The 27,666-nt window shown below is 43.3% G+C and overlaps 4 protein-coding genes across 8 annotated transcripts; 1 reads left to right on the forward strand and 3 right to left on the reverse strand.

The window, feature by feature from the left end:
- Nucleotides 1-1,744: 1,744 nt before the first annotated feature.
- Nucleotides 1,745-22,969, reverse strand: LOC117903841. 4 transcript variants are annotated; one of them, XM_034816296.1, is made up of 9 exons: nt 22,633-22,969; nt 22,266-22,391; nt 11,083-11,511; nt 7,999-9,173; nt 7,820-7,918; nt 7,579-7,752; nt 6,588-7,517; nt 5,943-6,002; nt 1,745-5,867 (listed from the first exon to the last, which is right to left on the reverse strand). In XM_034816296.1, exons 3-9 carry the CDS (start codon nt 11,203-11,205, stop codon nt 4,793-4,795), a joined length of 3,636 nt encoding a protein of 1,211 aa, XP_034672187.1. In that variant the 5' UTR covers nt 11,206-11,511; nt 22,266-22,391; nt 22,633-22,969; the 3' UTR covers nt 1,745-4,792. The 4 variants fall into 4 exon arrangements, with proteins under 4 accessions (XP_034672187.1, XP_034672188.1, XP_034672189.1 ...); XM_034816297.1 differs by lacking the exon at nt 5,943-6,002 and adding an exon at nt 6,088-6,091 and having other exon boundaries at nt 1,745-5,329; nt 6,678-7,517; nt 22,266-22,969; XM_034816300.1 differs by having other exon boundaries at nt 5,055-5,329; nt 22,266-22,969.
- An 842-nt stretch (nt 22,970-23,811) lies between these two features.
- On the reverse strand, nt 23,812-24,533 carry LOC117898853 (proteasome subunit beta type-3-like). The gene is made up of 2 exons (XM_034808533.1): nt 24,339-24,533; nt 23,812-24,271 (listed from the first exon to the last, which is right to left on the reverse strand). The coding sequence occupies exons 1-2, from the start codon at nt 24,469-24,471 to the stop codon at nt 23,862-23,864; spliced, it is 543 nt and encodes a 180-aa protein (XP_034664424.1). The 5' UTR covers nt 24,472-24,533; the 3' UTR covers nt 23,812-23,861.
- Nucleotides 24,534-24,910: 377 nt separating this feature from the next.
- Nucleotides 24,911-26,564, forward strand: LOC117897959 (actin-related protein 6). Its single transcript, XM_034807065.1, has 2 exons — nt 24,911-24,927; nt 25,097-26,564. Exon 2 carries the CDS (start codon nt 25,125-25,127, stop codon nt 26,319-26,321), a length of 1,197 nt encoding a protein of 398 aa, XP_034662956.1. The 5' UTR covers nt 24,911-24,927; nt 25,097-25,124; the 3' UTR covers nt 26,322-26,564.
- LOC117897966 (iron-sulfur cluster assembly 1 homolog, mitochondrial) lies at nt 26,470-27,583 on the reverse strand. 2 transcript variants are annotated; one of them, XM_034807085.1, is made up of 5 exons: nt 27,394-27,583; nt 27,217-27,270; nt 27,082-27,157; nt 26,927-27,001; nt 26,470-26,853 (listed from the first exon to the last, which is right to left on the reverse strand). In XM_034807085.1, the coding sequence occupies exons 1-5, from the start codon at nt 27,475-27,477 to the stop codon at nt 26,750-26,752; spliced, it is 393 nt and encodes a 130-aa protein (XP_034662976.1). In that variant the 5' UTR covers nt 27,478-27,583; the 3' UTR covers nt 26,470-26,749. The 2 variants fall into 2 exon arrangements, with proteins under 2 accessions (XP_034662976.1, XP_034662969.1); XM_034807078.1 differs by having other exon boundaries at nt 26,927-27,004.
- Between the last annotated feature and the right edge of the window lie 83 nt (nt 27,584-27,666).

Below are 27,666 nucleotides of genomic sequence, written 5' to 3' on the forward strand. Positions count from 1 at the left end.
GCCGCCGCTGTAGACTGGCTTCACCACATAGATATCGATGTTGCTGCCACCGCCCCGGCCGCCACCTCCATGACCACCGCCGCCACCGCCCCAGCCTCCACCGCCGCCACCGCCCCAGCCTCCGCCTCCACCGCCGCCGCCAAAGAGGATCTTCTTCTTAAGCGCCAGCAGCGACGGCTGGACTAGACCCACGCAGATGACCAGGATGAGCGCCCAGCAGCCGAGCAGCTTCCAGTGTCTCATGTTGAAGTTATGTATTTTTGATCCTCACAAAACCGTGCGATTTCTTCTCGTCTCGTCTCGTTCCGTTCTAATCAGATCTGTTCTGTTCTGCTCTTAACTTGATGAGGCCGCTGGCCAACTAATCGTGGATCCGTTCATCGCATTCCATTTTATAGAATCTCATCCTACTCGCGGCTGTCCATTGTTTGGAACGGTGTGGATCGTATCGTATCGATGATGCGCTGCTGGGTGCTTGTCAGATGCATTGTCGTCATCGTTGCGGGCCCTCAGCGGCTCTCAGGCAATTGGCAGTGCATGAGTTGGTGGGGTTGGGCGATCTGGGGGTTCCAGCATTCGGGGGAGTTGTAATGCACACACAAAACAATATCAGACAGAATCCGCAAACAGGTATTAACTATTAATTATCCACTCAATGGGCCGGCGAAGCGCATCGAGCATGAAATGAGACACTTGAATACCCTGCTCACAGCCCAGAGGGATTGGATGTCCGATGTACCTATAAATAATAAAAAATGTCTGATATCTTCCAACAAATAAGTGAACAAAAGGGAACCATGAAGGGTTCCAGGGTAAACCCCTTTAACAACAAATCGCTGTTACTATAAATTCTCCATTAAATAATGCAAAATTGTATGATTGTGAAGAGCATTTTTTGGGTATTTTCAGCACTTCTTCAAGCACTTCTTCCAGCTTCACACAGCTGACTTTTCCTGGTCACAGCAAATTCGTTTGCATTCCAGTTGCAGCCATCAAGCTTCGCAACCCTTTAGGGTTAGGGCATCTGCAATTATATGCATGACATCTGCTGGAAAATCCCTGTTACTCATAGAGAATACTCCATAGAGAATAATGCACATAACCAGAAAGTGAGGGAGAGCGAGCCTGGGGCAAGCCATGTACGTGGAGGAAATCTAAATTATCCAGGAATCCGTGAGTTAAAAGCTCAAGTACGCTCGTAAATGTGCAAATTACTCATCAGAATCTCTCTGTCTTTTTCTCTTTACGAGTACATATCTCCAATGTCTATAAAGTTTCCCGCTCCATGCCACATCAACAAATCGCTCCACTCATTCAGTGTTTGGGAACCGATTGGCAACGTCTCCGTTTGAATCAAAAAATCCCCGATGTCAACCCCGATGGAAAAGCGGATATGCTATTTAAATTGGGGTATGTTAATGTGGGTTTTCTCAAGGGGGTTTTCTCGGTCTTCAGCTACAAACAAAGCTTAAGAATCGATTAAAGCGATCAAATCCACAAATATTTGAGGCTATAAATTCCCAATTAGAATAGAATCAAGGTGCATTTGTAGGAATATCCTTATGGGTCAGATCATACATTCTGTGTTGCCCGATTCGGTGCCCGCAAGCAAAACACAAATCCTTTGAAATGGAATATTTAATAAAAAATATACATAAGTATATATAGAGGCATGTTGCATCATCGTACACACATCAAATATATGTATATATATATCTATATATTCTGCTAGATTTATGTATACAAATATATTGTTTGTTTTTTTGTTGTTGTTTGCTTCATTTCATATGACATTTTGGAATGATTATTTAATGCATTACATCAGTTGTTCTCGGTGTGGCGTGTGTGTGGGTGTGTTGGTGTGCGAGTGTGTGTGTGTGTGTGTGTGTGTGTGTGTGTGTTTTGTGGGGGTTTGGGTATGTGTCTGATTTAATCGCTACATAGGCACGTCAGTTCTATTTGTTGATGCTGCTTCCAGTGGATCGTTTTCTTACATCTAAACGATTCTAAACATACATAAATATACTTTCATACATACAGATACATAGATGTCCGCATACGTTTTCACTTTTGCATTTAATACAAAAACAAAACAAAAACACAGGCATTATAATAGTTTTAACCATAGTTTTTATGAGCTTTTCGCTAATAAATATACATACATACTCGTACATAATCGAAAAAAAAACACAAAAATTCATTAATTTAGTTACATACATAAATATGTATGTGTGCGCGTATGTATGTATGTATATAGTACATACTGTGTATGTGTGTGTGTATATAAAATACTATGCGTGTGTGTTGTATGCATATGTGTGTGTGCGTGTGTGTGGGAGGGAATCATTCATTGATCGTGATCCGAGTGATTGTTTGATTGATTTATTGCTGATGACTGTGCTAAAAGCAATTTGCAAATTTTCCAATTTTTCAAAAATATGTCAACATAAATATATATGAACCTTACTATCTATCTCTCTCTCGCTCGCTCTTACACTCTCTCGCTCTCTGTTGCCTTCTTTCCAGCTTTCTTTCTCTATGTTTGCTATCTCTCTTTTGCTTTCGTATATGTTGTACAAAATAAATCGCAGCAAAATGCATTTTCTTCCGTCATAAAACATAAAATGTTTAAAATATATAATTGTTAAGCTTTTCTGTAAATAAATACAGGTTCTGAGTTTTGCTATCATTTGTTTTTGTCTCCTTCTGCTCCTTTCGTTCGACGACTCTCGCGTTTTGCTTTGTTCTTTTGTGGTGGTTTTACTCTTTTAACTAATAATTGGCTATAAATATTAACATTTGTATTATGTCTTGTTCGATGAGCGAGTGTGGGCAAAGGGCAAAGGAAGGGGAGCTATGCGAATCCAATAGGTTTAGAGTACGGTTCTGAATTCTCTGAATTTATCAATTCATAATTTATAGAAATAAAATCAAATCTAAATCACAGTTATCGTATAAAGTTCATAGCTGCCGTCATTTTGTAATATTTTCAAAGTGGGAAAAGCTATTCAGGTAAAACTGAATTCAGTTTACAGATCAGACAAGGGTGCATTTATTCCATTGAGTTATTTAAGAATAACTTAATTTTCACTACTTGGAAGTAATTCATTGAAATGGCTAATTGCATAGTTATTATTGTGCAAATTTTCACATAAGCCAGTGCACGAATATATTTTTCTATCAAATGTTCGCTTTTCTTCTCATGAGACTTGCATTTTAAACTTGTGGTAAAGTGAGTATTAAGTATGGCAAATATTCTGCAGCATATTGTTTGATCAATGTTTTGACTTATGTAAATGTTGGGAGCTGGAATGCCATTCCAAGAACATGGCTCTGGACAAACAATTTCGATTTTAATGAACAGAAGTAAACTATATTTAAAAGGTGAGACCAATCAAACACACAAATGTGATGCAATTTTATGACGTGCGCATGACTTTTAGAATTTCGCTTTGATTGCTGTTAATAACTGATTTTACAACAATTTTGTTGATTGATTTTAACTATTGTTTGTCGAAAAATTATTATCGTCGCAGTTAATTTTGTAATGGGAATGAGTTGTATGACATAAGACTTAGCTGGCTGTCTTTTATCGCTTTGTCGATCGCTCTCACTGCATGTATTTCCCGTAATGCCATCTTTGTTTTTCAGATAAGACTCTTGGCCGAGTCTATTGCAAGCAAGCAGTGCACTTTAGCTAGTGATGGCCATCGCATGGGCTTGCAATTTACCTTAATTATCGATAAATGATTATTACATCGCTTTTCAATACGGTTTGAATAATTTAAAAACTAAAGCATAGGCTCAATCTTAGTGATTTATTTCAGGTTATGAGGATTTACTATGAGTTTGTATGGATTCTCTACGTTCTCTCCCTCCTCCTCCCCCCGTATTTTCCCCTCTTCTCATCCTGGCTATATTATTTGTAATATATATTTAACTGTGTTCCTATCTTTAGTTTAGTTTTGTTTGTTTGTTATAATTGCACTTATGTTGCTATCTTTCTCATGTATTGTGTTCCCCTTTATATGTCTCTCTGCTGCTTCTGCTGCTGCTCCTTCTCTCCTACTCCTTCTCATTGTCTCTTGCTGCTGTTTGTTCTGCTTTCATTTGTTCTGTTTCCAGTTGTTCTGCTGTCTCTTTTTGTTTTTGTTTTTTGATATACATTAACTTAACTTAATTAAAGTTCAGTACTGAATAAATTGCATGCGTGCAAAGGAGTTGAAAGCCGTAAAAGCCAGCAATGCGAATTGGCGAGTAGGCCTCTCCATTTACCCCCACAAACGGCGACATGCAATTAATGAATATAAATAATTAAAATGTATGATCAAAACTAGCAACTAAATGCGTGTGTCTATAAAAGATGAAGCTGCCTGGACAAACACACACACAGACGCACACACATGAAGCGCGCGGAAATGGTTTTCCCTGGAATGAACACGCCAAGTGGCGTGGCTGTGGCTGTGGCTGTGTGTGTGAATTAGTGGGTATGTGCGACATTCTAGGAATGCTTAGCATATATTTTGTATACATATACGCTTGAATATCTAAGTTCTACCTATACATAAACATATACACAAGTGTATATCTCATATTGAATACAATTTCATATTGCAGAGAGCGTTCCACCCATCTCTGCCTCAAATACTTTATAAAAAATACAAATTGTGCCGAGCTATCCAACGTTTTTTCCTAATACCTAAAATTATGCGGCATGGTGCAGTTGTGCCAGGCGGTGCAGTGCGGTGCACGGAGAATGCCGATGAGGTGCCAGTAGGTGATGGTCATTCACTTAGCGCGTAAAGGCACTGAGAAAGTGTGGTCCGCCCATATCGAATTGCTGCTGCTCGTAGCCATCATCGACTCCGCCAAAGCTGTGGCTGCCACTTCCCCCTCCACTGCTGGCCCCCACGCCCACGCCCAATCCTCCCACTCCTCCGACGGCCAGCGCCGCTGCAACGGTGGCCGCTTTTATCTGGCTGATGGCCAGCATGGAGGGCTTGTCGCCTGGTTTCCAGCGACGATGAATGCCCATCGACTTGAGCTTCTGGCAGACGGACGATGGCGAAATGTTGATGCCCTTCTCGGCCAGGCGGGCCGACACTTTCCAATACTGGATGTTGCTATCCTCCTCGATCAGCTCGAGTATCTCCCGGGTGATGTTCTTGTCCCGTAGCTCCCGTTCGGCGGCTTTCAGGCGGCGCCGCGGCAGTGGCAACTTTGGTGGTGGCAGCTGACGGTGCTGCTGCTGGTGCGGTTGAGGCTGCTGTTGAAAGTGTGATGTGTCCGCTGGCGTCTGATGACGCAACTGTTGCTGTTGCTGCTGTTGCTGACGTATCAACTCCTGCCGCTGGCGCTGCTGCTTAATGCGCTCCATCTGCTCAAGCTGCTGCTGACGCTCCTGTCGCTCCTGCTGCGCCTGCTGCAAAGCCTGTTGCCGCTGGTGTGCCTGCTGCAGTTCCTGCTCCTGCTGCGCCAATTGCTGGGCCTGCTGCTCCTTGACGTTGGCTACCTCTGTAACGCGCGAATCGTCGCCTAGCGCCGAAAGGCGTCCGTCGGTGCGCTTGTTGCGATAGGAGAGCGGCACGCCCTTCAGTATGGCATCGCGCACCTTCCATGCCGTCATCTGCGACACGTTAAGCGCTCGGGCTATCTCCATGGTGGATGAATTCTGGGCCACCAGCAACTTGGCCATGGCGTACTTCTCATCATCGATAAAGACGTTCGGCTTGCGCGGCTTCTTTGCCGAACCAGAACCAGAGCCCGACCCTGTCGCTGTTGAGATTGAGGCTGACGCTGGCGTTGCTGTCGCTCCTGCATGGGGCGTTGGGACGGCGACGTTGGTGTTGCTGTTGCTGCTGCCATTGCTGCGAGAATGAAGAGAGTTGAGAGCAGATTTATTAGCGGGGAAACCCTCACGGAACTGTGGACTGTGGACTCACCTCTCGTTGCTGTTCATGTGGGCCATGGAGCGTAGGGACAGGTTCACGGGTAGAGCATGGCTGCACCGGGGTGGAGAGACAAATTATAATTTTAATTCAATTGGAAAGGGCTTCTTCTCCTGCATCTGCCTGGTGTATTAAATGCTTGTCTCTAGCAGCCAACTGCAGCTTTCGTCTGTGTAATCTAAATACAATTTATGTTTGCACTCCGATATCTAGAGAACTACAACTCACAGCTTATTCCACATTAAAAGTGCAAACATTATTACATTTTCAATACAAAATCTTCATCTGTTTTCCCGCTGAGAACATTTGATTGCAAACTGCTTGCACTGCTTGCCTGTGGAAGTTTGGAATGTTTGGCATTCCATGCACAGTTACACCGTTACTTGAACCTGGGGGACACGTGAAAAATCGAAGCAGAGCGAATAGCTTCGGGAATTGATTTATGCTCTAAATATGCTTTAGCGACGCAGGGTATAAATGCCCATAGTTAAATTCTCTCTTCGCTCCACCGCTATCAGCACTGTCTCTGCCAGTGAATTTGAACCGCTTTGAGTGTACATTTTTTGACTTAACTGCTTGCTGCGTGATATGCACTGCTTTCTAGAACTGCTTTTACTGAGATGCCAAATTGCAACTTACATGACGGCGGGCGGATAACGGGTGAGCAGCGGCATTGCTCCATTGTGGGCTGGCTTCTGCTGATGCTGCTGTAGCTGCTCCCGATGCTGCTGCTGCTGCTGTTGCTGGTGCAGCTGCAACTGCTGGGCGTTGACGATGTGTGGAAAGTGCTGCGACTCGGCCAGCAGACGCTTGTAGACCTCGACGGTGGGTCGCGAGGGCACATGCACTGGCACCTGAACCGGAGCCGTGGCCAATGGCGGGGGCGGGAGCGAGACAGAGTTGGCCCCGCCCGTATTGGAATGACGCTCGTTCTCGTTGCCCTCGTAGGAGTCGTGCTCGACGGGATCAGAGTCTGGATCGGGGTCCTCCAGCTGGCCGCGCATATCGTAGCCATTGTGGAGCAGACTGCACACAGCATCCTCGTCGCCCATGTAGCCGGCCGTCTCCTCTGCACCAATCTCATCCGCCCCGCACTCGTCGCCCAAGGCCAGCGAGCTGTGCAGCTGGTGCTGATGCTGATGCTGAGGGTGGTGGAGCTGCTGCTGTTCCTGCTGCTCCTCATCCTCGCTGTCCTGTCGCTCCTCCTTGATCAGGCCCAGGCCAAGGTGGCCATAGGGCAGACTCAGATGCTGATGCTCCCGCTCCCGCTCAGCGGCTGCCGCAATGGCAGCTGCAGCCTCTTCCTGCTGCTGCTGCATGGCCTGGATATGCTGCTGGTGCTGCTGCTGGAGCTGCTCCTCAGCGGCCTGGTCCACCACACGCTCGTGCAGACTGACTCCGTTGACGAGGCTCTTGCGCAGACGCCAGGCAAAAGTGCGCGAAATGTTCAGCTCGTTGGCGATCACCGTGGTGGTGGCCTCGCGCAGGATTAGTTGCTTGGCCAGGGCGATCTTCTTGGCGTCCAGCTTGATGCGAGTGCGCCCCTTCCGCTTGTTAACCAAGCCCAGCCTGAAAGTTAGCGACAAAAGATCGTCAGGTAATGTGACAGTTAATTTTCGCTGCCACTCACTTGCGGCTGTTCACGTGCAGATCTGGGGCTGTGGGCTTACGTGCTGGCCCTGTTCCTGTTCCTGCTCCTGCCCCAGCTCCAGCTCCTCCACCTGTTCCGCCTCCAGTGGCTGGGACACGCTTGGGGAAGTTATTAAACTGCACAATGTTCTGTTTAAAGAGCTGCTGCAGCGGCCTGCGTAAACAAGATGAAACGAAAGTCAGTAGAGGGTAACAGCACAGGCAATTGGGTAACCGCTCACATCTTGGCAGCCTTGGAGGGACATCCGGTGCGCTTGTGCCAGCCCAAATGGTGGCCCGTGGGGAAAAGGACATGGCAGTCCGAACATTGCATGGGCCGCCTGTAACCAAAGGGAGAGAGAGAGAGAGGCGCGGGTTATTACTGGGAGTCCGACGAGCATTCAGCTCGACTGGCACTTACGTTTGGTTGCGCCGCTTCTTTACGCAGCGACCACGCCGGATGTGCTTCTCCAGGAAACGCTTGTAGAAGTAGGTCTTGCGGCAATTGCTGCACTCGTAGACGGGCCCCGGAGCCCCGTGGACGCTCTGCATGTGCGCCTTAAGGATCTGTTTCATGTCAAAGGTCTGGTAGCAGTGCGGACACTGGAATCCTGGTGTACCGCGCATCACCTGTTGTCCAGCCTCATGGGCCGCCGCCGCCGAGTGATCGGCGGCCATGTCTGGGCCGATCATCGAATCATCGCCGGGCGTAATCAGCTCGATTTCGGGTATCAGTGGCAGTGTCATCTCCTCGTCATCGTCATCCTCATCCACTTCGTGCTGATGGTCGAGATCCGGGTCGTGGCCCGGCAAACCCGCGCCATTGGGGAACTTATTCATCTGGTGCTGCATGTACTCCTGCATCAGGCGTATCGAGTTGAAGTCGAACGGCTCCTTGGGGTGGCCATCTTGGACAGTTATCTCGCCATCGTCGTGCTGGTCGGGTGACTCTCCTCGGTGCATCACCGCCAAGTCCTCGTCTTCCCCATCGCCCAAACCCAGACCCACACCATTGCTGAGCTCAATGCCTGACTGATCCTGCTGCTCGTCAACGAGCAGTGGCCTCTGCCCATCATCCAGATCAAACTGATGATGCTGCTCCTCCTGCTCCTGCTCCTCATCCTCCGCATCCTCATCATTGGGATCCTCGACCAGGTGCCCGTTAATGGCATGCCCATGACCGTTCTGTAGACGCTCCTCCGCCTCCCCAGCAACGCTCGCATCATCATGATCATCTTCATTGCCATTGCCAGTTGCGTTGTCATTGTCCTCATCTTCGTCATCGTCGGAGCTGCTGCTGGAGGAGCTACTTCCGCTTCCGGTGGCACTGCCACTGCCGCTGCCGCTGGCGGTGCCACTGCTGCTGGCAGTGCTGCCGCCTCTGCTCTTTGCCCGATCACCCGATGCGGCTTCCTCTTTTCGGTTTTCTCCTCCCGCCTTCTGCCTCTCCGCGTCGCCCTCGATCTTCTTCAGCAGCAGCTGCTGGCGGTAAAAGTTGTCCGCATCCTCGCACTTCTTCTTGAACAGACAGGCCGAGATCGCTGTCTTGGCGCACTCCACGCAGACCTGCTGCGGCAATGTGTCGTTCTTACTGATCTGTAACAAAAGAAGAAAATGCAAAATAAAGTCAATAATTGATCAAACAAATTGCAGATCTTCCAAGAAAGAATTCCAAAAGTTGGGTAAGTAGAGCGTTGCCAGATCGATTGGTGACGAGTGCAAGGCGTTAGGACATTTTCGAATACCAAATATCTAACGGTTTTTCAAACATTTCTGTGTAGTGGTGCAAACTTTTTTAAACAAAACAAATGTGAGGGAATTCAATTGAATGGAAAACAAAAATGTACAAGCTACGAGCGACAAGGGACACTCCGCTCAACTCCACTCCTTTCCCTACCCACAGCAAACCGCACTCGGCACATGTAAATGTGTAAATATTCATTTATGTACATACATATGTACATACATAAGTATGTATTAGCACGTTTGTAAGCCACCCAATGGACGGGGCCAACGAACGTCTAAGCTGGAGTCGACCTAACGTAAAGTAGGAAACAAGCGGGGGGAGGGAGGCCGAAGAACAAAGCCAGCGAGAGAGGCAGAGAGAGAGAAGGCGACGGCATGGCTCTCTTGGAAAAGAAAAATGTATGGAATTAAGCCAAACATATGAATTATACATACAAACAAACAACAAAAGCAAAAACAAAATACCAAAGAAATATGTACATGCATGTGTACACGAGTGTGTGTGTGCTCAAGAGGAAGGGGGAGGGGAAAATAAAAGGTAGGCAACACACACACAAATAGCAATTCAAACGGTAAATTATTTTACAAAAGCCGAAGCTAAAGAAACGAAACGAAACGAAGAAATACGAAATTTAGTCTAAGAAGCAAAACAGTTTCAAGACACAAAACGAAAAATTGGGAAATATTTGTTAATAAAATTGTATATGTACACATGTACATATTTACATATGTATGTATGTACATACGTGCATACATAAATTGAAAAAAATAACAAAATTCTTTAAAATAAGCAAAGACGAAATCAAAGCCGAACCCCAAATAGTAACATACCGAGCAAATAAACAAGAATAACAAAAATGTGTGCCTGTTGGAGTGCCAACGAGCGGGGAAAGGAGGGGTAGCGTAAGAGATACAAGCCATGAAAACTGATGCCAAAAATATGTACGTATGTACACACATGTGAAAATTAATACGAATGAATAATAAACAACGTTTGTAAAAAACTTCCCAGTATCTGATTTTCTTTGCATTTTGATATTCCACGAAGGTGAGTAATTTTTTCATTGCACTTAATCTTGGGTTACGCACGTACATACACATGTACATATGTACATACATATGTAAGTACATACAGTGGGACAGTGATGAAAAACAGTTGATGCCAATAATGATAGTGCTGATCTAGTGCTAGTGCGATTATTGCGGATATTGTGGCTGGGGACTACTTAATTTCTGTCTCTAAGCCAGGCGTGAGGAATGCACAAAATTTTAGAGCGAACTGTGTCGGCATGTTAGAGTGCGTTACACTGCTTAAAGCTAAAGCCTACAAATTTATTTTACGCATTTAACATTACTTAAGTAGACACATAGATTTGTAAATCCATACATTGCACACTCAATTTCCCACAGTAATGGCGCGCGCACACCAAAAGCCGAAAGCGGGGCCAATAAAAGTTCTGAAATAAAGCAAACCCAGTGCAACGGTGCAACGGTGCAGCGGTGCACGTGCGCACACTGTTCGTTTGGCTGTGCTGAGAACTTTGAAAGCTCTTCCAGAAGGGGTCGGTCAGCTTTGTTTAATCGAACAAGCAGTGTTTGCATTTATCAGCTGAGAGAGTGTGTCTGATATCTACAATCAATACATGACATACATAAATATACATATGTATGTACACATATGTAGATGTCAGAAATCAACTACCGACCCACTAATCAAGCTCTCTTCCTCTACATATACATAATTATACTCTGCTCTCACCTGGACGTTGGCCAGAGTGGTTATCTTCTGCCAGAGCGAGTCCTCGCCGAATATTGAAATCATTTGCATGGGACTGCCGCTCGCGTGAGAGCCGATGCAAATACGACATAGCTCGTCGTCCATGGTGAATGCACTCCAGTCACAGTCGCCGGCTCCGGCTCCGTCCCCTTCTCAGATGAATGGTGGATGCTGCTCTTTAGGTCGTCGTCAGCTGTTGGAGCGGAAGTGGAGTTGGAGTGTGACCAGCTTCCAGTCAACTGCATGCCAGAGTTGTCACCCTCACGCGCCCAGCCGCCGCCTCTTTCTGCACGATGCGGCGTGATTTGGGTGGTGGTAAGTGGAAGAAAGAGCAACAAGTGGCGCAGAAGAACGCAGATTTATGGAGCCAATGGTCCCTCTCGACTGGATTGCCTGGCAGTGGATTGTAAACTGAAATGAAAGAAAACTATTTATTAATAATGAAACGAACAAAAAGTGTGCACAAAACAGAATATGATATGAGCTCAAAATGGCAAGGGCAGGGGAGGGAATGTGCTGGGGCTGACTTTAAAGTAGGATGGAAACACAAAACGTAAAAGAAAACTAAATAAAAAGTTAACAACTAAGAAATATGCACACACTCACATACACAGAGAGAACAGTGACAACCACCACACATTCGCTGCTACTCTTTTACTCCCCTTGCGGGTACCCACAAACATTTATACATACATAAATATATGTACATACATACATGTGTACATATTTATTGTGTTGATTCCAGAAACAACAAAAAAGCAATTCTTACTGCCTTTGCCGCATACAAAAAGTTTATGAACTTGATACACACACACACATACACCGAGATAAACACACGAACACGAAAATAAAATTACACAAAAGAAAACAAGTCGAAACTAAAAAATAACATTCACACAGACACAAGCAATGACAAAGAGAGCGAGAGAGAGAGACAAAAACAAATAATAATAGAAAAAATCGTAACGAAACGAAATGAAATAAACTACATATCTATGAGAAAGAGCCGAAGAAGGGGTAGGGGTGTTTGGGGAGGGCAGCTGTAGAAGGTTCCACACAAAGCACATAAAACTACGACAATTCATTGTTTCTCTTTCTCTCTCTCTCTCTCTCTGTCTCTGTCTACACAATCTAATTGTGCGTGATGGTCAGAGGGAAGTGGGGAAAACTAGTTGGAAAATCAAGTGAACTTTTACAATCGATGACATTAGAAGCAATTCGATCAATTAATCGTAACAAGTCATCGAACTATTAATGTTGCTCCTTCATCCACCATGCATATTCATCACTTTATTCTGGTTTCACTTATTTAAGGAAATCCTTATCCTTATCCTTAGACATTATCCTATCCTTCACAGATATTCAGATCGTCAATCCTCTTTCTACTCCCCAACCTCTTAAGGGAAAATTAATATAAAACAAGTCAGCGCACTACCTTTCATAGTTCTTTCCATTACACGCCATGAGCTCGCTATATTTTAACTCCTATTCCTCCCGTCCTTCCACTCAACCAACTCTTTTACTTCTCCATCCATTCTTCCAAAGTTCTCGCTCGCTCTCTCTCTCTCTCTCTCTCTTCATAAGCGTACAAGGTGAATGAACGGAAATAGAAAATGCGTGGAACAAATTCAAATGCAATTCAAGTTCAGGAATGCAAAAATTCACAACCAGTTACAAAAATAGTGGAACGTTGCGGAAAGTGGCTCTAGGGGGGGATTGGCCACACGTAAATACATGTGCATACATACATACATATGTATGTACATGGATGTACATATCACAGGCACATGAGTTGGCAAATTGAAATCTTTTTTCCTTTTCTTTTTTGATCTCTTGCGAACGATCTCTTTCAAATCGGAATCTGTATGGGGAAAAAAGGATGTAGAATATGTTGAAAAGGCAATAAGAAGCAAGAAATAGAGGTAGATGGGAACAGGGAGGACCTGGAAACTGGATCCAATTTGCAATACATATTTGAACAACGTTGCTACCACTTGCAACACTACACTACTGCTTGCATCCTCCGCCCACTCCACACTGCTTACCCTACCGTTCAAACTTTTTAGGTTTATTTGGTAGCTGTGAGACGCAAATGGCCATCTTTTTTTGGTTTTAATTGAAAAAACTGTTTAAGTACTCTGTCTATACGATTTTAAGTTAAACCAATTCGTTGGTTCAAACAAAAAAATACTTATTTGATCGGTAATTCCGCTCCTCATCTCCCCTCGCTATACCAAAACATGTAACACACCTCAACGCAACACACCTCAGTGCCGCCGATCTGCACCTCAGCCCCGGAACACTACAACCAAGCAAAAGCATAATCCTCACACAGAGATATGAATAGGTTCCAGGTTTGTAAGTGGCCCGCATATGCCTCTGCCTCTCTCCATGCCGTGCACCACACCCCCTCCACCACTCTGCCCGACACTATCAATTACCATTCCAAGTCACAGGCACCGACATGGTCACAGCCAGAGCCAGACATTGTTTAAAGTTTAAAATAAAATTAAATAAAATTGAACCCATATAAAGACGAGACAATGGAAAGAGACGCAGGGAATGGGAGGGGGGTTGAATGGAAGGGAAGGAGATCTAACCGTCGCGTATTCGCGGTTTAACACACACATATGGATGTCTACATGTATGAAGAAATACGCCAAAAACAAGGACAAAAACAACAACCACAAGAAAATGCAAGACTTATGAGAGAAGGGAGATGGAGCGTCCGCGGCCCCAGTGCGTAGGCAAGAGAGGAAAACCCCAACAGAAAGAGAACCACAGCACGTGGTGGAGAGAGGGGAGGCGGCAAGAAGAAAACAGCAGAAAAGTCAAGAAACTCGAGATTTTTGCTTCTTCTTCAATTTTCCAGAAAAAAATAAAAAGCAACCAGCAACATTTTAGCTTTGGAGGTCGAGCTTTTAATGCCCTTGCAGATCAATCGTTGCTATGAGAGCAGAACAAGAGACTAATATTAACTTTTGTATAGTTCTTTACAAAAATATGCATACGATATTTACATATGTTTTTATGTATGTAAATATGTATGCGTATGGTTATGGAAACTGTAAAAGCCTGCGTGGCAAACATATGCTCAAAGTCATTATGCGGTCAGGAAAGGGTAGAACAAAACTTTAGATGCAAAGAGCAAGAGAGAGAGAGATGGAGATACCCAGTGTTGAAGTCAAAGCCGCAGCCGCAGTCGTAGTGGCGGCAGCGGCGCAGCAGCAGCAGAAGCAACCTACCAACCCCACGACGACATGCCGCTGCGGCAGAGAGCCGACGACAGAAAACGACGACTCTACGACTATTAAAGAGAACGACAGCCACAGCAAAAGCAGTAAGAGCAAGCAAAAGAAGAAGAAGCAGTCGACAAGAAAAACAAATATACACTACTTACACTTACTATCCCACATATTCATGCATGGCTACATGTACAGATGCACACGTATGCATGTACATACATATGAATGTACATATGTACGTATGTATGAACGTGCACTGCTTTTGTTGGTTTACCTCCGAGCCGAACCGAACACACACACATACAGACGGACTTAAAAACTTTGTTATTTCTTTTTCTTTTTTTTATGATTATTTTAGCTATTGTACAGTTCCACAGAAAATTTATACACCGCACGAACCTACACAGGCAGTCATGGGGTGTAAGTGGGACGAGTGGGTTGGGGAGGGGCGGAAGGCGGGTGGAGGTAATATTTGTGAGAATATTTGCGGACGAGAATGGAATAGAACTTACACACACACTTGCAGAGAGACACACAAAACTAGCAGAAGAACAAGAACATGCTGAAGAAGCAGAATTTGAAGAGTTTGAGCAACATTTTTCGCAGAGCGCGGATGATAATGTATCTGTGTGATTGTGTGTGTGTGTCTGCATACATATATGTACGTGTGTATGTAAGAGTACTAGATACAATTTTAAATGCTGTCGTTGACTTAGAAAGTATTCCAAATAATAAAAGAAGCACAAGAATTTCTTGTGATTTGTGATGCTTTGAGGAAGAGCAACGGCACATCCATCAAACAGCAGTATCAGTTGGGGAGATCAGGGAACTTCATTCCATGCTTGAGCACTGCACTGCCCTGCTTGAGCATTGCACTGCTCTGCTCTGGCCTTGCATAACAAATTGCGGTTCATCAGGCTAACATGACATTTTTGGTGAAACTGTATTGGGCGGGGGGGTGTGATTATTGGTAATGGAAAAACCGTTTAACTATTTATCCAGAATTTATCTGCATTATTTACACAAACATTGAGAATTTCACTTGACTATTTCAACGGTATTCTGCTATCTAGCTGTCAATTGAAGAAAAGGAGGCCAGGTAGTGGATTTTTGAATGCAATAGAAGGGATTTCAACCGATTTTGAATGGGTTGTAGAAGTCGAAAGCTGGAAATATAACCACGCAAAGATTTTAGCGAAGAATAATGTTAAACAATTCTAGACCAGGTATGAGAATCCGTGGATACCCCAAGTTCTACATAAAGTCTTTTTCCATAAACCATAATCATAATCCGGTAAATGAATCCGTTTTAATGAACCCATAGGTTCAGGAAATGCTAATACTATTATTCCAAAACATTGCTGGTTAGTGCTAGTAGTGTTATTCCCCTAGATTTCAAGACCTCACCATGTAACAACAGAGATGACAACAAAATAAATAAAAAATGTAATACGTATTATTATTAAAAGTAGATACTTCTATCAGTCGAAGTGCTGATTGAGACTAATATGGACAAAGCTGAAATGCAAAATACGACTTTATCAAATACAAACTAGAGGATAAATGTTGTACATTGTACATATGTATGTACATTCTATCTTTTATGTACATTGTCTGCTCTCACAGCCTTGAATTGAAGTTAATTGATATTGATATTAATCTGAAAAGCTTTACAATTTAACATAAGATTCATATGCTTTTAACTTGAAGGACTTGAACTTTGAAGACGCTAAAAGAGGCTTCTAATCTCTGTTAAGAATGAGACAGATAAGAGTGTGATTCTTAGATACCCAACTGATTATGCAACAAGAGTGATGCCAAAGAATCGCTTTTAATCTGTACAATATCTCCATTACGTATTTATGTACAATATGTTCATATGTTTGTACATTTATAATTACATACAGACATACATATGTACATATGTACATATTAATGTATTAATGTAAGTATTACATTTCAAGTCTTTGCCGTGTGCTGTGGGAAGATGATGGGCCATGGAATGGCTGGCAAACTAAGGGAGTGGTGAGGGGTTTAGTTCGGTTACGGGGGCGGGGCGACTCGGTAATTACAAGCTCACGACAATGTGCGACGTGAACAATAATTTTACGTGTACTTGTAATAACAATAACTCCGGAAGAAGGCAAGCACACACACAGCGAGCTGTGTGAGGAAATGCACACACAAACACATTCACATATGTACATAGATACACATGTATGTAAATACATATAAATATTATTTGCATACATATTTACTTATCTTCTTTTCTATTACCAGGACACAAGACGTGTCTGACGCATTGATTTCTAGACGTATCCCAAGCTACATATGTATGTACATATGTTGTATGTATGTACATATGTATGTATGTATGTACATATTTATATTCATATGCATATTATAAACATAGGAGGAACGGGATGGATTTATTTTGCACTGGGGAGAATACCAGATAAATAAACACAAATTTTGAAATTAATACGATTTCTGCAACTGAACAAACAAACAGGAGAAGTGCGTGAAAGAGGAAGATGTGAAAATTGTTCCGCATAAATCCGCTGACAATCAAATTTTGAAGATAAGACTGGCGCACGACGATGATGCTGAGAGCAACGATGATGGGGGAGGGGGCTAAGGAATATGCTCAACATTGAAACCAGAACCAAAGTTAACCAACCGCTTCCCCAAGTGGGGATGCGTGTGGGCGGAGAGAAAGAGAAAGAAAAAGAGAACTGGAACCAAGAAAAAGATGGCTTGGCTTGGTAAAGCAAAACGAAAGCCAAAAACTAGATGAAAAACTTGGCTCTGGCAATGGCAATGGCAGAACCGTAAAAGATAAGCCAAAGATGCAAGCCAAGAACAAAGCAGACGCAAGCAGCAGCAGCAGCAGAAAGCATCGCGCAGAAGAAGCAGAACAAGAACGAGCGGGCTGTCGGGTTAGTAAGAACAAGACAAGTTTCATATGCAGCATGATGCACTCTGCTCTGTCTCTCTCTTCATCCCATCCCACTCTCGCATTGGCAAAAATAGAACTCTGCTTGAAAAAGAGAGCTTCTCATCTCTCTCCCTCTCTTTTTCTTTCTTACCACAAAAGCTCACCGCTTGATTGATAGCAAAAGGGAGCGGGCGGGCCCTGGAGCCGAGGGTTTCAGGCTTTTCTTACGGTTGGAGGTAAAGGGGCGGAAGCCACAAGGAACTGCAGCATAGAAAAGTTTAAAACTTGAGAAATATTTGTAGCGCTTTACATTTCATTCTTGGCTCAACTGCGAGAAATAGAGAACGACAGAAAGACCAAGGAGAGAGCAAAGAGAGAAGTTAAGAGCCAGCAAGAGAGAGAAAGGGAGAGCACGTGCAATAAATGCAATTACAGCAGTGTCCGTGTACGAGCGTGTGTGTGTGCGAGTTTATGGGTTCAAGTTGTACATTTTCTCGAGTCTTTTATAGACGATTCTGATATGCGGGGTACCAGCGGGTGTATAGGCACATGCGTATGTATCTCTTGTCCTTTTCCATCCACTGAAATTAATCACTCACACATTGCAGCCGCTATAAAATGAAAATCTATAAGCTTGGATTTTTGTTATGGACATTTCTTAGATTGAGTTACACAATTATTATTGACGTTTGGTGGTTTTTGTGCTTTTCTAACTTTAATAAGTAAGGAGCTAAAATATCACATGAGCTCATTTCGACATTAGATAGGGTATCAACTAGTCATACCTTTCGAACAATATCTTGGTGGTTATTTTATGCGTTCACAAAACTTGAGAAGCAAACAACACAAAAGCAAAAATAGCAATAACAATAACGAATAAAATCTACGAAAGAAACGACATTTTCTGTATACGCGCCGCCGCCGCTGCGCAGTCCACCAAGCAGTCGCTGTTTGCACGCTGCTTGCAGGTTGCTAATGCAGTCGCAGCGCTGCTGACGCTTGGCTGCAGTTGTTATTGCTGTTGCTGCACTTACGGTTGTCGTATTTTTATTCATTTTTTTCCTCTGCTTGCACACGCATACATGCATAAATATTTACACATGCCCATACATATTTCTCTCTTCATATGCACTTTTATCTGCGTGTGTGTGTTTGCCTCGGATCAAATTTGTTGAATTGTTTATTTAGTACGTTGTAGCTGTTATTGCTATTGCCGTGTGTCGCTTGCGTTGTTGTTTCTCTCGTTTTATTGCATTTTTCGTTATTGTTATTATCGCTGGTGGCAGCGCTGCAGCAGCAGCGCCACCAGCAGCAGCAAACAGCGTTGCATTCGCTCTTATTCGGCTCCCATTCGTCGTTTGCTGCTTGCTAGCCTTCCATTGCCGTCTCTTTCGTTTTTGGTATTTGTAAATTACATAAATTGTCTTGGACTATAAATTACGGGAAGATTATTATGGATTGTTGCTTGGCTTTTGTAATGCATACACACATACATACGTATGTATGCAAGTATGAGTGTGTGCTTGTGTGAGATTGTGTTCGAGACGGCCTGCACATGTACCAAGCATTGTGGTTCGAACGCAAGCACCGCACAACAGCAAAAAAACACCAACAATGTTACTTCTCTGCTTCTTCTACTGCTTACTTGCTGTGCTCCTTTTTTTTTACCATTTTTATGCTTTTATAGAGATCTGCATTTAATGATACTCTCGCATAGTTACATATGCATATCCGCTCTCCGCTCTCTCTATCCCATTAAGTTTGTGTGTGCGGGAACATAAATAGGTGTGTGCCTGCATTGTTGCTGTTGTTTCTGAGTCAGAGGTGGGGGAAGAGTTGGAATCGGAGTCGGACTCGGATCCGAGGGCTTGGAAATGGGATATGGTGTGTGCGGGGGCGGGGCAATGGGAGGGATATGGTAATGTTAACAAATATGTGCAGCGCGCGACCAACATGGGTTGACGTCTGTCTGGGGGTTTTTTTTTTGTTTTTGCAAATGCCAGCCACAAAACTAGAGTGCGAGTGGAGGGGGGCGAAGGGATCAACAGGAGAATCAGGAGGCATGCTGAAAAAGGGAATTCCCTCACAGAGGTTCTATCGAAACGAGTATTTAACCTTTAGATACACCAGATTGCCAAGCATACGGATCAAAATCAGTAATAAGAGGGAATGGAACGCCATAGGAATGGGTTTCCCTCGAGAGAAAAACCGGTAATCGGTACTAGAAAGTCAAGCCGAATCAGGATCATACATTTGTATGTACATTTCTATGTACGATAAATGTACCAGGGGTACTGCTGTGGTTGATCAAGCAGTATCAGGATCAAGTCTTCAGATGGGCTTTCATGGGCTTGCATGCTCTGCTTGAAAGATCGCTGAAAATAGTTCATTTACTCTGTGTCCAAGAGTGAAGGGTGCAGCAAGCATGAATGTATTCATTGTAGATAAATCCATACTTAAAGGCAAGATATGGTATTCAACATGCTTTTTATCTCCATGCACAAATTAATATGTACACATAATTCAATTCAATTTGACTTCGTTATGTAATATGTATGACTGGGTTTCTTGTTACACTACATTTGGTGGTCCCTGAACTTAGAATTTGTTTAGTTTTTGCGAAACACCATCCATTGTTTTTCTGGTATTAATCTGTATTTTGTTTATCTCACTGAAGGATTAGGTAACAAGTACGTGTTTTTGATATGGCTTAAAATGAATCTGGCTTCAAAAAGAGCTGTTTCTCTGTATGTAACACATGTACATACAACATACATACATATATACATACATATGTATTTATGCGTTTAGTGTATCTAATGAGAAAAGCATTCAGCAGCAAATCTTTCATCTACAGATAATTCATTTTGCTGGACATGCTGACCCCTCGTCTCCAGCCGCCCCACATGTTGCATAAGTGGAGTCGAGTGAGAAGATATCGGTCAAATCGAAAAACTTATCGAACTGTGGATCAGTAACGGTTTTTGTGGCTGCTTTGTTTCTACATGAATTTATTTCCAAGCTATTTTCAAAGTGTAGAAATTTCCGCTAACAATACCACAGAAAATTTCACTTCATTCAATTTATGTATGTACAAATGTACAAAGCACACACAACGCAAACAGATGAAAAAAGGCACTTACAGATATAAGCATGCATGCATACATATGTACATACATATGTATTATATGTATTGTATACTTAACCTAAGCGACTGTACATTCCGTGTGGTTGTTGTTATTCTCTATTTTATCAAGAGGTTGTTCAAATACGCAAGAACAATAGCAATAAACACCCGAACGCACACAGCTACAGCTACAATTGCGCTTAAATATGTATGTAAGTATACGAGTATTTCCTAAGCATTCTCGCAGGCATTTAACCAGAAGAAGGAAAGACTGACTATCTTCGAAGATATGTACATAGATCGCACCGATGCCTAACATACCCTTGGTGAAATTCAATTTAAAGGATCAAATTGACTGTTCCTGTGTTGTCTTAGTCTTGTCTCGGCTCAACCGAAATCTATTCGAGTTGGATTGGAATTTAGCTGAACTAGGTAACTAATTTACACTACTGACATTTGTATAATTTCGTTGACTTAAATGTGAGCGACTTTCAAATAAGAAAAAAGTTAGTTTTTCGGTATTTTCTTTTACTATACGCTTATCCAATAAGAAAATAATTATTGGGAAAATTTCTTCCACAAAGTCTTTAACATATTAAACTAACTGGAAAATGGAACAATCTCGTCTGTTCTGAAATGTTTATGGCTCTTATTAGTTTATGTTTCGAGTTCTTAGCCTAGAATAGTTGTCCAAAATCGAAAATAGCAGCAGCAATGGGGCTGAGCAAAAGGTACTTTTTAATGGAAAAATCATTTTAAAACCCGTCCTTTTTTCACCATTGTGCACCAATGCACTCCTCTCCGCTTAGATAGCTATTTATATAGTATGTATACTATATATGTATAATTATGGAGTTTTTACAAGCATTGAAATTTAGTTGCAAGAATTATTTATGCACCATATAGAAGCTTGATTATAAAGTTATTCATGCTGATGTGACCGACAACTCGAGGGCCTAAGACGTGTTTTGTAAACAAAACGTTTCAGACCCCTGCAGACTTAAGTTTTGCCTTACATGGGTTTACACGGTACTCTAAGATTTTACGGATATTTAAATTTTGTGGTCGCTCTCCTCCGATTCCATACAGAACGAAACTTTGTGGCATACACAATTTTGAAGATACGTACTAAGAACTAATTTTCCTTGGCTATCCTACCCCCTACCCCTCACTATCACCAATTCTGCCTTGTGCAACAGATAAAATATTTAAAAGTTCCACATAAATCATAAGCTCACATGTACATGTACTGACACTGAGTGCCGGGTATAAAAGTAGACTTGCGGCAATTGCAGAGACTCTCTCAACGATCCCACTTGTTTGGTAACTACCAACCAAAGTGTGGAAAATCATAGTAGCCTCTTCAAAGAGTATTAAAATCGTAATCATTCACACACGCACACACATGCACTTGCACACACACACTTTCATAGAGAGTTAACGCACTGATTTAACGTAACTATTCCAGTGCTCTCAAGTGAACATACAGAGTAGTTAATGGGAAAAGCAACAAGAACTATCAAAGACAGAGACAGATAGTGGTGGAAAGAGAGGGAGAGAGAGCATACACAGCATGTGCTGAGAGCAGAGCAACGGAATGTCATACAATGTTGACGAAGAGGAGGGTGGGGTGGGTGGCAATGAGAGCGGCACAAGGAGCGAGCGAGTGAATGAGTGAGAGAGGCCAAAGCCATAATAATAACAATCATAAATTGAAGAGTTAAACTAATAATGATATACTGCCATCTCTTTCGCACTCTCCCTACCTCTCTCTTCATAATACATGTACATATTTACATTTGTATCTGTGTGAGTGTGTGTTTTGTATAGTTAATAATAATAAAGTCGCACATACCTTTATTTAGTTGAAATTGCTGTGTATTTATCTTTACTCGGCTTCTTCCTCTGCCTTTTCGTCTTCTGCTTCGTAGTCTATGATTTTTGTTATTTGCCGTTGGTTTCTCTCTCTCTCTCTCTCTATCTATCTTATAGTTTTTCACACACAACAGAATCAAAAATGGAATGTGTAAAATTGTATTTATTAGTACTTTTTATTGTTTGTCGTTTTAGGAGCGTTTCTCTCTCATGGTGTGTGTTTGCGTATGTGTTTGTGTGGATAGTAAATTATGCTATTATGCTTATATAAATTGTAGACAAAACATAGTTCTTCATTCCGTTTTACTATTCACATTTGTTCTTTCCTTGCTCGTTCTCTTACTTACACTTATTTTACTTATTTTCTCAGCTTTTCCTTTGCCTTTTCTTAGAATTGAATTTGTCGGCTAACGGTAAAAGCTCACTGTCCAAAAAAACAAACAAAAAGAACAGGAACAGACGGCGGGGGAAACTCCCAGGCACTGAAATCCCGTCAAACGCGCGCTTCTAACACACCGTTATATTTTCCGCATTAGTGTAAAATAGAACATTTGAAACCGCAAAAAAATGACACTCCGCCAGCATGAAACACACATATTGTTGCTGTTACTAGTCTAAGTTAAGTTATTGTTTTTAAAGACTGCGGCGGCAGAGCAAAGGTAAAGAAAGGTAAGACAGCAGTGTGACCACAGAGTTATTGATAAGATATGCCTTCTGACCCTCAAAAATAGAATAAAATATACCAGACAATTTTCAAAATATACCGTAATATACCGATCCAAGTCATCATATTCCTCTATTTTGATATTCTATTTAACATTATTAGCTTGCAAATACTTTTAACACTAAAAAAATAATTTTACCCCATTAAAGATTCAATTTAGCTTATTATCAATAATCATTTTTGTTGGATTTTATATAAATGAAATTTTAAACAAAGAAAGTCACAAATTGATCTTGTTTTTTTCAAGGTCATTGTATGTCAACAAATTAGTGAAAAATGTGTTGCGAGCGCAACAAAACGACAGAAGAAATTATATTTGTGATTCGGATAAGTGCACAAAGCAAGATATCAGAAATTATGGAGAAATCATTGTCATCGTCTGCAAAAAGTATAAAGTTCCTGCATTGTCGTATTTGCACCATAGATGCAACAAATATCGATATTTATGTGCGATAAGCCGCTCTTGATTTATGTTGCCTGATTTCGCGACACCTATGTATCTATTTTACTAGTTCTTGCTACCTTTTCACAATAATTCTGCGTTTTTTCGAGTATACTATTTTTTCTCAACATACTAGGCTCTTCGTTTTATCGATATATGGCAGTGCGACTGTTCGATTCTTCGTTAAATTCTTACTATCGGACACTGCTCATCACTGCTCAGCACTGCCCGCCAATTTTTTCAACGAATTGCTATTTGCAAACACGTGAAAAGTTTTTAACTTTATTTTGTTTTGAATGCAAGAGGGTTAGGATTAAAGCTATTCAATTATGAACATTATGCATGTCAATATATGTCATGTGTGTGTGCCATCCCTTTTTCTTCAAATCACACGGCGTTACTTAATTTTCTTAATTTGACGTCAAGCATGGCCTTATAATAAAGACTAAGGCTTCTTTGACTACATCGGGGTCGGTATTCGTAAAGAAGGTATTGCCCATGGTTTCCAGTACGTCGTCCACCTTCATGTTACGTTTATACAGAGCCTCGCAATTGACGTGAAGCTGTGGACGGAGCTTTCCAACTGCAACAAAGTCATCGATGTAATTTGTGATTCCAAGCATATCCACGGTGGCGATGTACGGACGCCGTGTGACGGGTTGGAGGCCAGCCACAATGCAGTCCACATGGTAGGGTACCGGGCTGACTTGCAAGAAACGGGACAAATTCAGTGTATACTCCTCTGGCGTCATCTGTCTAGATATCTGCTGCACGCGGATTGTCATCTGCTTGCGTACGGCACTAACATGAGATTCTGGTCCTGTAAGGTTAATCGTGGGTAAATTTGGTCATCCGGTTGCACTAACTACAAGACGTATGTCACAAACCTTCGATACCACAATAAAGACGGCCATGTACTGGCACTCTGAACAGATTCCCGTTGGCCGCATTATCCGTTCCAATGAGCACGCAGTTCATGCCTTGAATGGCCAAAACATTACCTCCAGCACTATTTTCCATGTCGTCGAAGCAGTTGGAGTCTTCTGAATAAGGGTCCGAATAGTTTTTGCTGCTCTAGTTTTCTAAAACGTTTGGTAAGGCTGTTGTATGTTTTAAATCTGACAAAAGTGTGACCAACACGCCTTTAGGTAAAAACGAAGAAGTATCACTCACACTCAGAACAGAACATATGTTGTTGTTGCTCTCGTGTCTTGTGTTGAGCTCTGAGAGGTCAAGAAGTTACGTTTGTAAGCAGCGTTAAAGACTGAATATTAACATTAATTTAAGGTAATACTCCAAAAAAGTCCCAACCAGCTGGTAATACCGAATAGAGTTGCAAAATAAATTATTATTTACGGTATATTTTTAAAAGGTATATGTCGATATATTTTTGAGGGTGGTGCTGTACATTTGATCGATACATCATCCCGGTCACACTGCAGTACTGAAGAACCCAACAACAATTGAAAACCAACAATAAAGAGGTTTCTAGTGTTCGTTCGGCAAACAACTCTTTTTTGAGTTCAAAATTTTCAGTAACTTTTTTATAATATTCAACTGGTCAATGCGGATTCGTCTCTGCGACCAACCAATTTCGCTGTAGCGATTAAATATAAAAAAAAATAAAAATTGAAAACCTACACAAAAAAAAACTACAATGTGGTTATAGAGCTATGGCAAGCACAGTTGTGGTGCTCGACAATGGAGCACACACAGCCAAGGTGGGCCTGGCCAATCAGGAGGAGCCGCGAGTGGTCCCGAATTGCGTTATGAAGGCCAAGAGCGAGCGGCGGCGGGCGTTTGTGGGCAATCAGATTGAGGATTGCCGCGATACCTCGGCTCTGTTCTACATCCTGGCCTTTCAGCGTGGCTACCTGCTCAACTGGGATACCCAGAAGACTGTGTGGGACTACATCTTCAGCAAGGAGGGCATCGGGTGCAGCCTGGACAATCGGAACATAGTCATAACGGAGCCGCAGATGAACTTTCCCAGCGTGCAGGAGGCAATGCTGGAGATGCTCTTCGAGCAATATCATGTGGCCGGTATGTACAAGACGACGGCAGCCGATCTGGCGGCCTTCAACTATGTCGCCGACAGCGAGGAGCGCACCACGATGCAGACCCTCAACTGCATTATCATTGATGTGGGCTACAGCTTCACCCACATTGTGCCCTTTGTGCTGGGCAGGCGAGTGCTCGAGGGCATTCGTCGCATCGACATGGGTGGCAAGGCGCTGACTAATCACCTGAAGGAACTCATCTCCTACAGGCAGCTGAACATGATGGACGAGAGCCACGTGGTGAACCAGATCAAGGAGGATGTCTGCTTTGTGGCCGAGGACTTCAAGGAGGCCATGCGGGTGCATCAGTGCGAGAAGAAGCGCAAGGAGGTGGCCGTCGACTATGTCCTGCCCGACTTTACGACCATCAAGCGTGGCTATGTCCGCATACCGGGGCGGCCACGCATGGACGAGGAAACAATGCAGATAGTGCCGCTGTGCAACGAGCGCTTCACCGTGCCCGAGCTGCTCTTCAATCCATCGGACATTGGCATACAGCAAGTGGGCATACCGGAGGCAGTGGCCGATTGCCTCAAGGCCTGCCCCTGGCAGGCCCATCGCGAGCTCCTGCTCAACATTCTGATTGTGGGCGGCTGTGCTCAGTTTCCCGGCTTCCTGCCGCGACTCAAGAAGGATTTGCGCGCCCTGGTGCCCGACGATCTGGAGGTGTCGCTCATCTGCCCCGAGGATCCAGTCCGCTATGCCTGGTACGGCGGCAGGGAGGTGGCCACCAGTCCCAATTTCGAAGAATTTGTCTACACACGCGACGACTACGAGGAATTTGGCGTCCATGGGATGAACCAGCGATGAACGGATGCAATTAAATTACGTGAAACAGATTTGTTCTAGAACATTCCTTGTTTTGTCTATTCATCTTAAGAGTTCGAGTGAAACAATGTGCAAAATACATATGTAGGCCAGCCAAACGGGGCAACCAAAGCGGAACATACTTAACGTGTACATTGAATTATTTTAATTTCCTAGACATTGGATGATTGCCTAGAGCCTTAATCCTTCTTTTTTTGTTTTTATCAATATACAACTAAATTTGAACTACAGAGAACACAACTTATCTTTAGCATTCGTGTACAGTGTCAAGTTTACTGCCAACATAAATGAGAGGAGATGCTTTGGGGGTGTTGCATGCTGGGATTGGATCTGCATCTGATCTTCGTTAGGCATAAGCTTTGGGGGGAGGGTGTCTGCGAGGCGGGTGTTGCCGGCTCCAGAGCCAGAGTTTACATGCTGAACGACTCGCCGCAGCCGCAGGTGCCCTTGATGTTCGGATTGTTGAACACAAACTCGCTGGACAGCTTCGATTCCACAAAGTCCATTTCAGTGCCTGCGGGAATACAGAAATTGGAGCTTATATAACCACTTATTTATGCATGTGTGTGTGGTGGAAGAGCACTTGCCTAGCAATGAGAGCTGCGCCTTCTTGTCAATGAATACCTTCACGCCATCCTGGACCACCTCCTCGTCCAGTTTGTCTGCTGACCGAACCCAAAAACAGAACAGAATCTTAGTTCGCCTCTATGCTCGCGCTGTGGCTGTGGGCTGTGGGACTTACCTTTGCTGCTGGCATAGTCCAGGGTGTAGGAGAGGCCGTTGCAGCCGCGCTGTCGTACGCCAACCTTCAGGCCAATCTGCAGGAGAAAGGCTTTTGAGTGATGATGGCATGATTTCGTTGTTGCGATTCACTTACAAAGTCTGGCTTGTCCTGCAGCAGGCTCTTGATGCGGTTCACTGCAGCCGGAGTCTGGAGGGAGAGGCGAAACGATAAGCAATGGCTAAATAACAACAAATTGTAGCCAGCTGGCCGGACTGTTACTTCATCAGCACGCATCACGAGCGTATTTCATCACTTTCTATCGGTTCTTACCAGGGTCAGGGCCGCTCGTGTGGGTATCAATTTGCGTCCCTTTACGGCGCGCACCGTTGCAGTTGCCACCACACGTGTTGCCATTGCGTCTTTGCTTTATATAATTTGTTTTCTTTCCTAAAATTCCAACGATTTGCGATTCGAAAAATATGTGATTGCGACTGTTTTGGTAGAGCTGACAGAAATTTCGATATTGATTGTTGTAGTCGTGAAACGATAGTTGCCACCGATAGATATCCTGTCACTGCCATGTAGTATCGTGTCAAAAAAGAG

This window comes from Drosophila subobscura, chromosome A, assembly GCF_008121235.1.
Source record: "Drosophila subobscura isolate 14011-0131.10 chromosome A, UCBerk_Dsub_1.0, whole genome shotgun sequence".
Lineage (NCBI taxonomy): Eukaryota > Metazoa > Arthropoda > Insecta > Diptera > Drosophilidae > Drosophila > Drosophila subobscura.

Excerpts from the sequence above, each read along its gene's own strand:
- LOC117897966 (XM_034807078.1), bottom strand. The coding sequence starts at position 27,477 with ATGGCAACACGTGTGGTGGCAACTGCAACGGTGCGCGCCGTAAAGGGA. Across the intron at positions 27,271-27,393 it reads CACGAGCGGCCCTGACCCTG|ACTCCGGCTGCAGTGAACCG; the intron begins GTAAGAACCGAT and ends CTCTCCCTCCAG. Across the intron at positions 27,158-27,216 it reads TGCAGGACAAGCCAGACTTT|ATTGGCCTGAAGGTTGGCGT; the intron begins GTAAGTGAATCG and ends TTTCTCCTGCAG.
- LOC117897959 (XM_034807065.1), top strand. The coding sequence starts at position 25,125 with ATGGCAAGCACAGTTGTGGTGCTCGACAATGGAGCACACACAGCCAAG.
- LOC117898853 (XM_034808533.1), bottom strand. The coding sequence starts at position 24,471 with ATGGAAAATAGTGCTGGAGGTAATGTTTTGGCCATTCAAGGCATGAAC. Across the intron at positions 24,272-24,338 it reads TCTTTATTGTGGTATCGAAG|GACCAGAATCTCATGTTAGT; the intron begins GTTTGTGACATA and ends TTAACCTTACAG.
- LOC117903841 (XM_034816296.1), bottom strand. The coding sequence starts at position 11,205 with ATGGACGACGAGCTATGTCGTATTTGCATCGGCTCTCACGCGAGCGGC. Across the intron at positions 7,518-7,578 it reads CTGCACGTGAACAGCCGCAA|GCTGGGCTTGGTTAACAAGC; the intron begins GTGAGTGGCAGC and ends GCTAACTTTCAG. Across the intron at positions 6,003-6,587 it reads CGTTATCCGCCCGCCGTCAT|CCATGCTCTACCCGTGAACC; the intron begins GTAAGTTGCAAT and ends ACCCCGGTGCAG.